We start from the raw sequence: 16,297 nt of genomic DNA, 5'->3' as shown, positions 1-16,297 counted from the left end.
TGCCAGCAGGGGAAGATGCGATGTATATAATGATGAAACGAGATGATGACATAATGACAAAGAGATGATGATGATGAGAATATGAGGAGATGATGATATAATGAGCCCAAAGTAGGAGATGATGATATAATGATGTTAAGTAGGAGAGGGGATGATAATGATGCCGGCCTCCAAAAAAAAGAAGAGGTGGTGAGGCAGGAAGCTTGGAGCAGGCAAGGCAGAGAAAGAAGCTGAGGAGACGGAGAGAGACAGACCATCTCCAATCAGAATAAGGAGAGAGAAGGGGAACGTGAGAGATGGAGCAGGGCGGCTGGAGCAGCCAATGAAATCCCTCCTCCCTCCCTCCTCCCTCCTCCCTCCTCCTCCTCCTCCCTCCCTCCCTCCTCCTCCCTCCCTCCAGGTAGGACCCGCGGATGTAATGATTCATGCTTACACCGCTAGCGTAGAGGCTATTCTTCATTCTCCATTGTCTCCCACGCACGGGCAGACTGCAGGTATGTGCAGCAGCCTCTGTGGTCACAGTTTCTGATGCCATTCTAACGCTAGTCGTCGGGGCACGGTAAAGTCACAATAAATCTCTATTCTCAGCACCAACGAGGCTCAAAGTAGCAGCACACTTCAACGGTAGCAGAATGAGGGTCCCTACATGGAACCCAAGCATTGAGAACTTTGGAAGTGTACAGACAGTTTATTAAAACCTAGTTTAGAAAGACTGTACCAGAGCCGTCTACAGAGAGCCTGTTCACTCCCATTCACGGCACAGAGGGATTTTTTTTTTATGTTCTCGTTTGCCTCCCCATGAGTCATGAAAAAATGAAAAGTCATCAAAGAAGGAGAACCATTTGAAAAAAGGTAGATTTTCTTCCTTTTGGATTCCCTTGAGTTAGTTTGAGTTGTTGTTGTTACCAGGCTAGGGTTGAAAGGTAACTTTATTTCTATGGCACATTTCAGCAACAAGGCAATTCACAGTGCTTTACATCAAACTAAATTAAAGAGCAATTAAAAAGAGTTAAAAAGCTAATAGAGAATAAGATACAACAACAAGAGTAACAGTTAAAGAGTGCAGTTAATTAATAATTGATTTAATAGGTTGTATGGGAGGGGCTTTATTTTGTGTGGTGTGTCAAAATGTTAATGTCTAAATAAATGACAATGTTCCAAGTAAATAGAAGAAATAGGATTGGAATTATTTTACCAACTGAAATAAAAGAGGGAGAGAATTTCAGCTCTCTGTATCAGTAGCCGGTTGCTCTCTGTGATGATGTGAACGGTAGCCAACCCTAGCTGGTTTAAAAATCCCTTCTCTTGTCTTCTGGTTTCCATCCAGAGCTGTTAGAAAAAGAGAACTCCTCCTCCCTGCTAGCAGAACACCATCAAACAAGAAGGGAAGCACTTCTTTTCTTCCCTTCTCCGTCCCATTGGACCATTTTGAAACCACTTGTTAGCTTTCCTTTTGAACAGGTAACTACCGTAGCATGCACAGTTCAACAAGAGGGCCCCCCCCCCCATACCAACAGTCCCATTCTGATGTGGAGTGACAAAGCTGTCAACGATACTGTATTACAGCTGAACAACAAAAGCATCGCTATCACATCTTTATTGGTCAACGTTGGACTTTATTCATCTCCATGAACTGAAGATGAAATCTGTTTGTGGTGCAAAGTTTTAAAACCTGCAGATTGTTTTGATCTATTTTCTCTTAAATATCCAGATGTCATGTATTCTTCAGGTGTTGACTGATTTGATGCAGCTCCTACGACAGCGGTGCCACCTTCAGGGACGTCAGAGTCACCCGGCGTCCCGACTAACTCCTCTGCACAGGTAGCGTCCCGTTAAAATATGAAAGTATCAGCAGATACAGCAGTCTGTCTCTGATCTCAAGGTGGTAATGATGCAGGAACATGTAGAAATGAAGATTATTTGCTCGTTTAGCAGGATTTGTTTTTTGTGATGTTTGAATTTTTTGTGATTGAGGATGGAGGAGGTGAGGAAGTGGATGCTCAGGAGGTGCTGGAGGAGAACTCTGCTGGTCACTGATCATGTTTACACCTTCATACCACAACTGGAGCTCTTACTGCGTTCATGCCTCCTGGGAATAACAGGGACCGTCCCCGTGGTTACGTTGTTTATCCGACTGCCAGCGTTCACATGGTCGGGATGCGTCTTCTTCTTCTTCTGCTATATTGGCGTTTGGCTTAACAACTTGTTGCATGACTGCCACCAACTGTTGGGCGTGTGTAACCATGGAGACCACAATAACAAAGATTGTTGCTGTTTTCTTATGCGAGCATCCAAACAGCACATGGACAGGTGTTAGTTTGTGTTATCTGCAGGACAACCAACGGGAAAGGACGTGTATAAGGTTTATAAATGGGCCTATTTATGAATAATTTGAAGATGTTATGTCTGTGTATGTTTCTTGGCGGAGGCGTTTGTCCACAATAAACAGTTTATTGTCATTGAAATATTTTCAGTGAACCAAAATTGCCTCCATCAAACATCAGCTGTCAACAACGCGTCACCACCTGGGAAACTCTGTTAGCTAAATCTAGCCCCAGTTTCCCTCCTGATTCTCTGAATTATGACGTTTTCACTGGGAAAAATGGTTTTCTAATGTCCTTGAACGCACGGTATATCAAAGATTTTCTGTCACATCACCAACAGTATGAAACACTCCTCACTTCCTGTCTCCTAAATGGGCGTTATGTCTAATTACTTAGCTAAAAGTCATTCCATTAGTGTTGTCAGGGCGTTGTAAACGTTAAGCTTCTGTGTTGCCAGAGCTGAGAGAGTTTGTTCCTCAGACAGAAACAGGTATAGAACACAGTACATTTTCTACACACAGCTCCACACGGGAACACACACAGCTACACACAGGAACACACAGCTACACACAGGAAGCGTGTCAGGTCTCTCCCTGGTCTAGAACTAGCGCTACTCTTCCCTCAGACAGTCACCCACTTGTCCGGCTGCTCGGGGTCTGCCAGGGGCCCCCACCAGCTCCTGTTTTCTAGCAAAGGTTCTAGAGGGGATCCAGAACATATCAGGCCCTTTTTCACCTGATATAATGTGGATCCCCTCCACTAACATGCAAAGGGTCTGTCCTGTCATCTGGACCTTTTGCTATCAAACAGCAGACATCTCCATATAATGTCAGGTTGTTTATTGTGACCTGGTAAACTCTGGAAATAACACACATGATGACAGGACAGAGCCTTTTCTTGTTAGGGGAGGGGATACACATAATATCAGGTGAAAAACAGACAGATATTTTCTGTCTCCCCTCTGTAACTTATATGATAGACAGGTGAACAAAGCAGTTATTTGAAAAGCCATATTAAACTAAATCAAATTAAAAGAGAAATCAGGTTAGAGGGCAGGGAGGGACGGGTTAGCAAAGACGAGGCATCCTTGTCAGACCAGAGAATGGACAGATGGAAGTAACCTAGATTAAAGGGAAAATATTGTTCATAAACCTGCATGACTCCCATAGATAGGCCTATCAGTCGGCCTATATGGAGCTAAGGTGCATGGCAATATGGAACTTTGGAAAACACTGTTGATTAATCCACATTACTAAACGACGCATTAAACCATTCACACGTGGATGTAACAGACAAATAAAGGTATTTATGGAGATACATGAGTCCCTTATTAATATCCAAAACCCTGTCCAGTCTTCCACGTCTCTATTTATTCCATTTACAGTTTTTTTCAATCGCTAACAAGAGCTTACCCATTCTTCGGATTCTTTTTTCTAAACTCTTAACACAGACTGACACCTACAAAACACAACTGGCCAAATGGATAATTTTCTTCTCAAAAACACATTTTTGTTAAATATATACTAACTCTTAATTTCAAGAGAGAACACATGTTTCTCTGCACACACTGACTTTACCAAAAACACTGGAAATCTGACTCCAAATGAAATTATTCTGTCAAAGAGTAACACTTGTTTTCACTTCACAAGGTACATGCAGTCAATCAAAGTACACCAGGTTTCAAAATACTGGCTATTGTTGACATTATTAAAACTGCATAGATTTATGTTTCCAGGTATTTGCATGCAAAACATGCAATCCACCTTTTACACTAAATGTCTTGGTTGGGAACTGTGTGTCCACATGTACAATAATGTTCACATTCAAACACATTTCAGTAAAAGCAAATCAGTTTTTTTCCTTACTGTTTACTAAAGGAAGTTACAGTAGAAACACAGTATACAGTAATAGAACAGAAACAGTTTTACTTTAATGCTTACAGTGGACAAAATATCCATGAAACACAAGAGCATTCTGTAAAAAAAGAACCAGCAAAAAGCCCAGATAAAAAAGGGGAACAAAAAATCCCTGCGATCTTCAGGGGTTAGGCCACATGTTTTCATCAACATCACATCTGATATCATCCAAGGCGTGCACCTGGGATAAAACCTCTTGGCATGCGGATCCACCCTTGGCAATCATGACCTGTGATATCCCTGCATCCAGCATCCATGGCTTCAAGGAGGGACATCTGGTCATAAAGCCTTCCACCTCCATGCGAGAAAGAACTCCTCTATGGGGTTGAGGAAAGGTGAATAGGGTGGAAGGAAGAGACTTACCAGTCTTGGGTGGTCTTCAAACCATGTTGTTATTGCTACGCGAATGGTGGAAAGCAACATTGTCCCAGGAAATGACAAAGGTCCTCATGTTTTCCACCCTCCTGATCCTGCTCTGGTACCAGGCTGGTGGAGATCACTGAGGAAGCCGAGGCGGCTCGGTGATTATAGGGTCCATCCTGACATTTGGGAAGGAGTAATCCCTGCATTTGCCATTGCTGCACACATGGTAATGTTTGCCCCTCTCTGTCCTGGCACATCAACTGTGGCCCTCTTTCCAATTATATTTTGTCCACGTCGGCACTTTTTGGACAGATTGAATCCTGCCTCATCTATGGAAATGAATTCATGAAGGGGCCTGGTTGGCCTCCAATTCCACAACTCTCTGAAACAAAGTTTATGTATATCATGTCATTATTGTATATCATACTGTACTGTAACCTATTACTGTGTAGGTTATCTACTATCTTATAGAACTGGACATTGAGTTGAATATACACTATACCTGGACATATTGTCTTCGTACGCTCCTTGACTCTGAGCTGCTTCATCCACACTCTGTTTTGACAATGTCCGGCGTAATGGTTGGGAGGCTGATGCTTCGTATTTGTTAAATATCTCATGGTCCTTCACAATTCCAGCTTGAATTTCACTCAGTTTTATTGCATTATTTGCAACAACCATTTCTACAATGGCAAGCTCTTGGTCATTATTGAGGAGCTTTCCTCTTCCCCAGAGGGTGGAAGACGTTGCATTCTTTTAGAGAGGGACAAAAGAAATTCAACATATGCATTACTGTATGACCTTATTGACATGTCAAGTGAGAATAGAAACAATCCAATGTTGGTTTGTTGAAAGATTGCCTCCATATAATGGAGGCAATCGTTACCTCCTCAGCTTGTGTTGCCCTCTTTCACCAGCCTCTCTTTATGAAAGAGCGTGGTTGATCACATGGTCAGTGATAGTCCATCCATCCACCATTCCTTCCTTCCCTGTACCTGCTCTTCCGCCCGCGCCTCCTCTCATCACCCTCACTCCTCCCTGCTCCCTCCCTCCTCCTCTCCTCCTCCCTCCCTCTGCTCCTCTCCTGCTCCTCACTGCTCCTCCACTGCTCCTCCACTGTCCTCCTCCACTGCTCCTCTCACTGCCTCCTCCATGCTCCTCACTGCTCCTCCCATCCTCTCCTTTCACTCCTCTCACTGCTCCTCCCACTGCTCCTCCTGCTCCTCTGCTGTCCTCCGCTTCCGTCCCCTCACTCTCCTCACTCCTCCCACTGCTCCCGCCCTACCTCTCCCACTGCTCCTCCCACTGCTCCCTACCTCTCCTGCTTCGCCCCCTCTAACCGTCCCTCTAACTGCTCTCTCCTTGCTCTCCTCTCCCTGCTCCTCTCACCGCTCCTCTCCTGTCCGTTTCCTTCTCTGGCGTCCCCTTGCTCCTCCTCCCCGCTGCCTCCTCAGCTCCTCCCCCTTTGCTGTCCGCTATCCTCTATCTGCTCCTCATCTACTGTCCTCTCACTGCTCCTGCACCTCCTTCTGCATCTCTCACTGCTTCTGCACCTCTCCCTCCATCTCTCACTGGGCCTGCTCTTCTCCCTGGGCCCCTTGCTCTTCCTCTTCCTCTTCCTCGTCCAGACATTACAGTGTTTGTATTTTTCTGTTTCCAAAAACATCACTCCTCAAAGTCCTTCTTTTATAGTAATTGAGAGAAATAACCCCTGCCACTGAGTCTAAGCCAGACTGGAATCAGCTGTGGTTGGCCCACTTTACCCAACATGAATCAGCTGTGTGTCAATTTTTCAATTGTCTTTTTATTTTTTTCCAGCTGAGATATGTTGTTTTTGAACTAATATCATTGCAGAAGCAGATGTTTTTATACTGTATCTAAGGTTTGGATAATTGTTTTTGCTATTATGGGATGTTGTGTGTTAACATTGGTAAATACTACACAAACAATCCATCATTTTGTTGGGAGGTATAGCTTGTCTGTTAAGAAAATGGAAGCGTTGTGGAAATGTGTTCACTGACTGCATATTGTGTGAAAAAGACATGAAATATGTGAATTGTATGGCCAAAAAAGACTGATGCTGTGCTAATTGTGTTTAGAGTTTTGAAAATGTGACAACTGTTTAGACAAATGCTTGTTAGCGACTGAAAGAAACTGTAAGTTAGAAGTTAGACCTCTGGTGCTGGGGGAAGGAGGGAGGGAGGGGATGTGCATATGGGCTAATATAGCCAGCGAACAGTGTAAGCAGTAAGCAGTGGGCCAGTGGACAGTCAGTACATAACTGTTGTTATAGGAGGTAGTGAGAGTGGTGGAGGAGGAGGAGAGACAGACACACTATCAGAGAAGTCTGTCTCTCCTCTTCCCTTTAGTGAAACATTGTAGTTTGGCCCTGGGGACAAATATCTTTCTCAGTCGGTCAGTTTGTGCAAATGAACGAATGCTTCGCTAACGTCCCTTTTTAAACCAATTGGAACGCACGCTTATGAAGAACACCCGCCCCTGTGTGTGTGCGTGGTCAATCAGCGTTGAGAGATGCGGGTTAAAGAAAGTGCAAGTAATAAATTAATACATTATTTAGTATTAGCAAGTGTTTTGATTAAAACATCCGTGACATATAAAAAAAAGATATAGTTTAAACATAATACTTTAGTCTGAAATGAATAAAAATGAGATTGGGATTAATTATTTCATAGATTATCAAAATGATTATTTCGAGGTACAAATTGTTCAAGGCAACACTCAGTTATTGATGTAGAAATAATAATTTTTATAATCGTTTCAACGCTCTGAAAGAAGCCGACATCTTCCCACCAGATCAAGAGATCTGGGAGGGACAGAACACCCCCGACACACGCGACCCGGCATCGCAACCGCCATTCCCCCACCCCCACCCCTCCCCACAGCTCAGGGTGAGTGTCTAAACATAGTCGAGTTTTTCATTAGTTTCATTTCTATGTTTTTATCTAACACACTCACCCCACTTTTTAAATTACATTTTATGTATTCATTTTGTAATACTTAACCAATAAACACTTAATTCTGTGTGTACTCTCAACACCCCATCCTCTGTTATAATCAAAACATGCTTTAGATTTAAAAACAACTCTATTCCATGTGTTATTACATGTTAACTGTCAGAAGTTCCCTTTATTATTTCCTAGATGTGGTAATGTGTCTCCTCTCTGGGCGGTTCCTCTTGTTTCCTGTTTAAAGTTTACTTTCACTTTCCAGAGAGTGTGTCTCAGCTTCTTCTCTCCGTGTGGAGCTCCAGCTGAAGGTGATTTAACTCGTCTGTAACGTTTAAAATTTAAACTCTTTAAAACATCATCTGGCACCGTGTAAATTCCCTTTTTGTTAAACATAATGAAAGTGTTTGAACTCATTTCTAAACGCAGTAAAAAAAAGTTTAATTTTTAGTCTTTTTGCGCGCATGTGTGTGTCTGTGTCTGTGTGTGTTAGTGTCTGTGTGTGAGTGTGTGTGAGTGTGTATGTGTGTGTATGTGTGTGTCCGCTTAGGCGTGATACTGGGTTGGTGTGTGTGAGTGTGTGTGAGTGTGTGTGAGTGTGTATGTGTGTGTCCGCTTAGGCGTGATACTGGGTTGGTGTGTGTGTGTGTGTCTGTGTGTGTGAGTGTGTGTGTGTGTCTGTGTGTGTGAGGTGTGTGTGTGTGTGTGTGTGTGTGTGTGTGTGTGTGTGTGTGTGTGTGTGTGTGTGTGTGTGTGTGTGTCTGTGTTTGTGTGTCTGTGTGTGTCTGTGTGTGTCTGTGCCTGTGTTTGTGTGTGTGTGTGTGTATGTGTCTGTGTGTGTGTGTGTGTCTGTGCCTGTGTTTGTGTGTGTGTGTGTGTGTGTGTGTGTGTGTGTGTGTGTGTGTGTGTGTATCTGTGTATGTGTGTGTGTCTGTGTCTGTTTGTGTGTGTGTGTCTTTAACCATCATTATGTGGCAAAAAATAAAGTTTTTACTTCCCGTGGCCGATCAGTTAAAGCTAACCGCCATAGACGGGTGGAAAGTAGCACGTGTTGTGTTCACGGGACAGAGGAGGAACAAACACTGACAACAACAACCACAGTCACACAGAGAGAAGAAACAAAGCTCTTATTGTGAAAGTCTGCTTCCTGACAGGTGGAGCTGTGAGCATCAGAAAAACCAACTCACCTGAGTTCTTCTTCATCAACTCTTTGGACTGTTTGAAGAAACTGTAAGTTGCTGTTTGATACTTTAACAACACGTTAGTCTTTGGTCTCTTCAGGGTTAGTTTCTGGCTCTGTAAAGTTAAATATAATGTTTCTATTTCACTTCTTATTTCCTGAGAAAGTGTGGACGATTCTTGTGTTGAAGATAAATCTAAATGTTGTATTATGAACTACTACAGAGGAGGTTTTAAATCCTTTGCCAGGTGTTTCTACGTCTGTCTGTCACCACCGTGAGGCTGCAGTCAGAAAACTTAACAGCTGTGTAATAGAGATCTAAATGAAGGCTGAGTTTGAGGATGGGGGGGTCCGAGCCTTTCTCCTGCCGCTGCTCTTTTTAATCAAGCAGGTAGGCCTACCTTCATGCTTGCATGTACAAATAACTGTAGTAACCCACTTTTCTATTAAATATTTTATTTATATCAAAGTAAAACACAACACAGCAAACTTTAGAGTGCAAAGATAAACTTAAGACATGTTTACAAAAGTAAAAGGCAAGCTAAACAGTGACGTTAATACAATATTAAAAAGATGCAGAAAAGGGAAAAGACAAAAGCCCCTGCCCTGAAGTAGGAGCTGAAAGACTTACAGGAACTGTGTTCAGATGAATTTAATAATCCCAAAATTGTTCCAGTCGGTAAACGACTGGAATTTTATGTTCTAGGAACTGCAAAAATCCCTCCGGTCAGAAAGAGGCTCATATGAAGTCATGTGAGCGTCAAAACTAACTGAAAGTATTTTCTCAGCTCTTAATGATTGGAGTCGAACTTCTTCAGCTTTAAGTTTGTCTTTAAGATTTCTGAGTGTTATTTATTTATTATCTGATCTTCTTTTCCAATTTTTAAGACACACATATGGTAATAATAATGGTCCAACTTTATGCAAAATTGCATATTTTGTTATTGAAAAACATAACCTTTTCTTAAAAGACAAACACTAAACTCCCCGCCACCGAATATTTGCACCTCAGTCTTTCACAAAAACCAACCCTGACAGGACAGAAAAGTGAGATTGATTCTCAGTCTTGGCTCCATTAGTCTAAATGTCATTTTATTGTGAAAATCTGCTCCTGTTGCAGCCCTTCCTGTCTGCTTCCTGACAGGTGGAGCTGGGACTCATTCCAGGGAACAGCTCACCTGTGTCAGAGATTTCTCTCCAGGTGGAGAGTGACCCTCTTCTTCATCACCTCTTTGGACTGCTGAAGAAACTGTAAGTTGCTGTTTGATACTTTAACAACACGCTTAGAGTACTTTTACTGCAGTAACATGTCTGAATACTTGCTTTAATCTCAGAAGGAAAGCTTGTACTTCTTCTTGTCCTCCATTTATCTGACAGCGTGTTACTCTGCACATTCACAGTTTACACACAAAGTCTTAATCAGCAGTAAGACATGATGTAATGTTCCAGAGAATCAGCTCTCTCACTGCTCCTTCTACATCAAGTACATTTACTAACAGAGCAGGACGATGGACTGAGTATTTTCACCGTGTAGTATTAATAGTTTGGAGTTCTTCTTCCACTGCGTCACTGTGTCTGTTGAATCATAAAGTTTGTTTTAAACATATATTATTATAATTTAACATAACCTATATACAACCCGTTACACTTAGATGAATGAATAATAAAATACTGGTTAGTTGCAGCCCTAGAACTGAATGAATCAGGACTTTTTCTCCAAGTCCAGCCTCAGTTGTTGCCTCTCATGTTCTGAACATTGGAGTCACAGAGCTAAGAATATATATTTTAAGATAAACTCCTAATCATGTTCACTATACACATCATCACTATTCATCTGCCAGCTGCACATAGACTATATTATGTTTTACCCATCCAGCACTCAACCAGTCAGCCTCTTATCTCTCATGTTTAACAACTATTTAGTTTATATTTGTTTCTGAATTTTTTGTTTATTTCATAATAATGTTTAATATATGTGTTTGTGTACAGTATGTATGCACCAACCACCGAGGTAGATTCCTCGTCAGTGTAACTTCCAGTGGCAGGAATTTAGAGGAAAGGCCAGATGGTGAAGTCAGCCTTCAGCTGGTAGTTTGTTACTTTGGACAGCAGGTGGAGCTGTTACATCAACAATGAGCCGAGACTCAAACACACACACACACACACACACACACACACACACACACACACCACACACACACACACACACACACACACACACACACACACTTAGATAAACTCAGCTGATTTCCTGTAAATGAAGAGGGGGAGGAGCAGATCAGGTACATGAGAACAGGAAGTTCAGACTCCATTTCAGTTCAGTTCAGTTCAGTTTATTCTTTCCCAAAAGCGCAATTTGTATTCAGCAGGAATATGAAGAATATACAACACCAACCACACAACAATTAACAGAAGTGAGAAGAGAAGAGAACAGGAGGAGGAAACTGAAGGCTGAGGCAGGGTGAGTGGTAATCCAACATTTATTATTTTACTGTCAAAGTCTCTGAGTCTGTTTTCTCCCTGTGGACTGGAGAGGAAAGAAATGTTAGAATGAACTCAACAGTTTGATTCATCTGGACACAAAGAGCTGATTGGCTGAATAAATAATATATAATAATACACATTAAACCTGCTGTAGACCCAGAAAACACAGATTTAAAGATAACTAATGGAGTTCTGGATGGTTTCATTTAACTGTAAACTGTGTCTCTCTATGTGTGTGTGTGTGTGTGTGTGTGTGTGTGTGTGTGTGTGTGTGTTGTGTGTGTGTGTGTGTGTGTGTGTGTGTCTCTTGTTGAAACTTGTCTTGATTCTTGTGTTGTGAGCTCCCAGTCAGTGTCCCTGTTTTACCTCTCAGACTGACTTCAGATCAGAAGATGAGTGATTTGGAGAGGATTCTTCAATTCAGTAAAGAACCTGGACCCTCAGACACTAAGTAAGAGAACTGATACCAACTCATTTATTTGACGCATTTTCAGTTTCATCTGCCAAGATTTGCTGTGCTCATGTTTCAGTTGATTTTGTGCTTGTATAATACATTTTATTTGTTTAACTAAAGTTTAAAAGTTCTCCTCTCTCTTTTTAAGAGAGAGGAGAAATCATATGTTCCATTTTCCTCTTTGAATCTGTGACAGCAGTCAGTCACCTAGAAAAACTGTAATCTAATCTAAAGAATTAATATAAACTTTTAATTCTAATTATTGGCAGAAGTGTGTTTGTTTTGAGCTTCAAAATAGGCTTTACAATTTTTTATCAAGGATGAAAGCAATATGAATAAAAACCTCTTGGTGTTTGTAGAGTCCAGAACAAGAGATGGGGAGCAGAGTCTGTAGTATCTGGCTGTCAGTCTATGAAGAGTGACCGGTCCAATGATCTTCCTGAAGACTTCAGTAAAGAACCTGGACCCTCAGACACAAAGTAAGAGAACTGATAGCAACTCATTTATATGATGTATTTTCAATAAATAAATAAATATGAAAAAAATAAATATATATACAGTACATATATTTAAAATACAAAATGTGAATGTAATTTCAACAGCAGCACAACCTTAGTGCATAATAGTTGTCCTATCTAATGCCATCACTGGTTGCAAAATTGTTGCTGCATACCCCTCTGACACTGGGTAGTTGCGCCCCTGTGTGTTTGTATATTAAAGGTCCCATGACATGGTGCTCTTTGGATGCTTTTATATAGACCTTAGTGGTCCCCTAATACTGTATCTGAAGTCTCTTTTATATAGGCCTTAGTGGTCCCCTAATACTGTATCTGAAGTCTCTTTTATATAGACCTTAGTGGTCCCCTAATACTGTATCTGAAGTCTCTTTTATATAGACCTTAGTGGTCCCCTAATACTGTATCTGAAGTCTCTCTTTATAGACCTTAGTGGTCCCCTAATACTGTATCTGAAGTCTCTTTTATATAGACCTTAGTGGTCCCCCTAATACTGTATCTGGAATCTCTTTTATATAGGCCTTAGTGGTCCCTAATACTGTATCTGAAGTCTCTTTATATAGAGCCCTTAGTGGTCCCCTAATACTGTATCTGAAGTCTCTTTTATATAGACCTTAGTGGTCCCCTAATACTGTATCTGAAGTCTCTTTTATATAGACCTTAGTGGTCCCGTTCTTTCTCCTGTTTTTTTTTCCGCCTTAGTGTTTCTTAATGCTTTTATTTTCTTTTTATTGGCCTGCGTGTCCTTTTCTTTATCTTGTTTTTTTGTCTTTATTTGGTCGTAATCCCTTAATTTTATGTTTTTTCCCCCCTCCAACCCATCTAAGAGGTTTTTTTTCCTGAAATTCAGCCTTAGTGCAGAATTACAGCCACTAGAGCCAGTAAGCAGAGAAAGCAGAGAAAGGGGAGGTAACCTTGCTCCCTATGACCTCATAAGGAGAAGATTCCTGATTGGTCCATCTGAGCTTTCATTTTCTCAAAGGCAGAGCAGGATACCCAGGGCTCGGTTTACACCTATCACCATTTCTTGCCACTGGGGGACCATAGGCAGGCTGGGGGAACTCATATTAATGTTAAAAAACCTCATAAAGTGAATTTTCATGCCATGGGACCTTTAAAGACTAAGGGGGGGGTTAGGGGTAATGTTGGACAATTATAATTACGGAGTGTCTATTTGCACCCCCGGTACGAATAGCCTCGGCCACACAGCTGAGCTATTCACACCCTGTGACGTAACAACAAAAAAACATTGCTCGCCTGCACCGAAATCATGGCGGACGTTCATCTTCCATGACCACAGAAACTGGCATATTAGGAGAGTTTTGTCTCTAAAATTTATAACGATTGAATTTCTAGCGGAAAATTGATACTACAGTTGCGCTTTCTGTCTTCAGTGAAAGCATACAACCGTTGGTTTGTTAGTTAGTATTGATTTTTTGTATACAGTACGGTTACCTAGCAACCGAGGCTTGAAGAAACCAAGTGGTAAACAGTTGTTCCACATCCTGTAAGAACTGCTAGGTGAGTGGTTAGAACGCTTACTTTTGGTATGGGAGTTAGGAGTTTGACTCCCCTGTGAGGCGGTCTTGATTTTGTAATTTTGGATTAGATAATTTGCATGCAATTGCGCAAGTCAGCGCCCGCGAACGTGAAATTTTTTTTTTGCAGGGTGGTATGGGAAGACTCATGAATATGCCTGCTCTGGTTGGGTTGGTTAGGTTTAGGCAAGAGGAGTGGGATTGGTTATGGTTAGGTTAAGAATGTCAGGGCGATAATATTCCAAAAAGGTGTAATACATGAGTAGTATGGATAACTGTGTAAATATATGCCAAGGTACTGTAAATGCACAGGGGTGCAAATAGCATACATTGATATTTGTACCAGACGGGGTATTAATAGAACACATTGCTGTGTGCACCAGCGGGGTACTAATAGCATTCATTTCTAATTGCACAAGGGTACGATTAGCACTTCTAATTGCACCAGGGTACAAATAGCATACACTGCTAATTGTACCAGGGGTGCAAATAGCCTCACCCTTATTATTATCATATCTGCGTCTTAAGTGTTGAAAAAGCAAGAGCAGATAATAATAATTATTAAAAAAGCATAGAGACAAAACTTGCTAAAGAAGTTTTTCAGTGAAAACACACTAAAGGAGAAATCACCGTGAAGCAGAGCTATTTTCTTTTTGGCGCCCATGTTATCCAATCAGTCTGTTCATACAGGCAGCAATCAGATGCTGAGTAGCCAATCTAAAAGGACTATTATACATTTATAATCCTAATTATTTGACAGTAGCAGTCGTTTGTGTGTTAATAGCTTCAGAATTGGCTTTACAAGAAGAGAATTTAAGGATTCAAGCAATAAAAATAAAAACCTCATCTTGGTGTTTGCAGAGTCCAGAACAACAGACGGAGAGCAGAGTCTGTAGTATCTGGCTGTCAGTCTGTGAAAAGTTATTGGTTGAATTGTGTTTTTAAGCCAAGTACCCCCATGATTTACCAAACAACAGCCATGTAACTGAAAAATATTTAAATACTGATGAAAAAAGGCAACAAGAAGTTTAAAAAACCCCGGAGAAACTTGAAAAAAGTCGGTAGAAAGAAGTAAGTAAGGCAATAATAGGAAGAAGATAGTGAGACAAAATTTGAAAACAGCAACAAAAACTTGTTAACTAAAAACTTGTAAAAAGCGACAGACTTGTAAAAATACATAGTAGAAAGAAGGAAGACAACAAAAATCTTTTTTGAAAAAAACTCCAAAATCGACAAACTTCAGAAAAAAACAAGACATTAGAAAAAAGTAAGGAAGGAAGTAATCTATACAGACCCCCTCCCCCCCCACACACACACACCCTCTAGATGAACTCAGCTGGTTTCCTGTATATGGAGAGGGGGAGGAGCAGATCAGGTCCATGAGAACAGGAAGAGTAGAGTCAGGTGAGACTCCATTTTAGTTCAGTTCAGTTTAGTTTAGTTTTAGTTTCAGTTTAAGAGTAATTAGTATTCAGCAGGACGAGGAGCAGATCAGGTCCATGAGAACAGGAAGAGTAGAGTCAGGTGAGACTCCATTTTAGTTCAGTTCAGTTTAGTTTTAGTTTCAGTTTCAGTTTAAGAGTAATTAGTATCCAGCAGGACGAGGAGCAGATCAGCTACATGAGAACAGGAAGTTGAGACTCCATTTTAGTTCAGTTCAGTTTATTCTTTGTCCCAAAGCGCAATTAATATGCAGCAGGAAGACATAACATGAAGAATATTCAACACAAATATATACAACAGTTAACTGAAGTGTGAGCAGAAGAGAGCAGGAGGAGGAAAGTGAAGGCTGAGGCAGGGTGAGTGGTAATCAACATTTATTATTTTACTGTCAAAGTCTCTGAGTCTGTTTTCTCCCTGTGGACTGGAGAGGAAAGAAATGTTAGAATGAACTCAACAGTTTGATTCATCTGGACACAAAGTGCTGATTGGCTGAATAAATAATTAATATATAATAATAATACACATTAAACCTGCTGTAGACCGAAAGGTAAAAACATTTTTTTTACCTCTCAGACTGACTTCAGATCAGAAGATGAGTGATTTGGAGGAAGAGGAGGACGGAGCAGAGTCTGTAGTATCTGGCTGTCAGTCTATGAAGAGTGACCGGTCCAAAGGAGAACCTCTGGACTTCAGTAAAGAACCTGGACCCTCAGACACAAAGTAAGAGAACTGATACCAACTCATTGATATGAAACATTTTAAGTTACCTCTGCTAATAATAATATAAATAAAATGCATAAATCAACACCAAAATACAAACAATCAGAATAACATTGTCGTGGAAGTTTCCTTTGCAACAGGGGGAAGAGTTTTCAGAGTTTAGTAAATTGAAACAAATAAGACAGACTGAGACTAAAACCAAGTTGGGTTTTTGTATTTTATTAAAAAAGATATATTTGCAAATAGGATCAACATGATTCCACAAAAGGCCGCAGCCCAGTGTGGAGTCAGTCCCTCAAATGAGTGATCAGAACACCAGGCTTATATACATCTTCAGAGTGACAGCACACACACACTTAGATTATTATGACGCTACAATTTTGACAGGCAATCT

General features: G+C 41.1%; 1 protein-coding gene, 1 long non-coding RNA gene and 1 pseudogene across 2 annotated transcripts in view; 2 read left to right on the top strand and 1 right to left on the bottom strand.

Annotated features, from left to right (window-relative positions):
* The window catches only part of LOC120552576, a 501,282-nt pseudogene that overhangs the window by 23,661 nt on the left and 461,324 nt on the right, over positions 1–16,297 (bottom strand).
* The window catches only part of LOC120552600 (NACHT, LRR and PYD domains-containing protein 1-like), a 735,215-nt gene that overhangs the window by 457,972 nt on the left and 260,946 nt on the right, over positions 1–16,297 (top strand). The window contains 2 exon segments of the mRNA XM_039790787.1: positions 11,607–11,684; positions 12,047–12,166. Coding sequence (XP_039646721.1) covers positions 11,607–11,684; positions 12,047–12,166 — 198 coding nt within the window.
* LOC120552606 lies at positions 1,398–2,367 on the top strand. Its single transcript, XR_005638039.1, has 3 exons — positions 1,398–1,461; positions 1,730–1,821; positions 1,975–2,367. It is a non-coding gene; the product is annotated as an uncharacterized LOC120552606 (long non-coding RNA).

Source organism: Perca fluviatilis, chromosome 22 (genome assembly GCF_010015445.1).
Source record: "Perca fluviatilis chromosome 22, GENO_Pfluv_1.0, whole genome shotgun sequence".
Lineage (NCBI taxonomy): Eukaryota > Metazoa > Chordata > Actinopteri > Perciformes > Percidae > Perca > Perca fluviatilis.
Note: the sequence above shows the minus strand (reverse complement) of the source record. Positions and strands in the feature narration are given on the sequence as shown.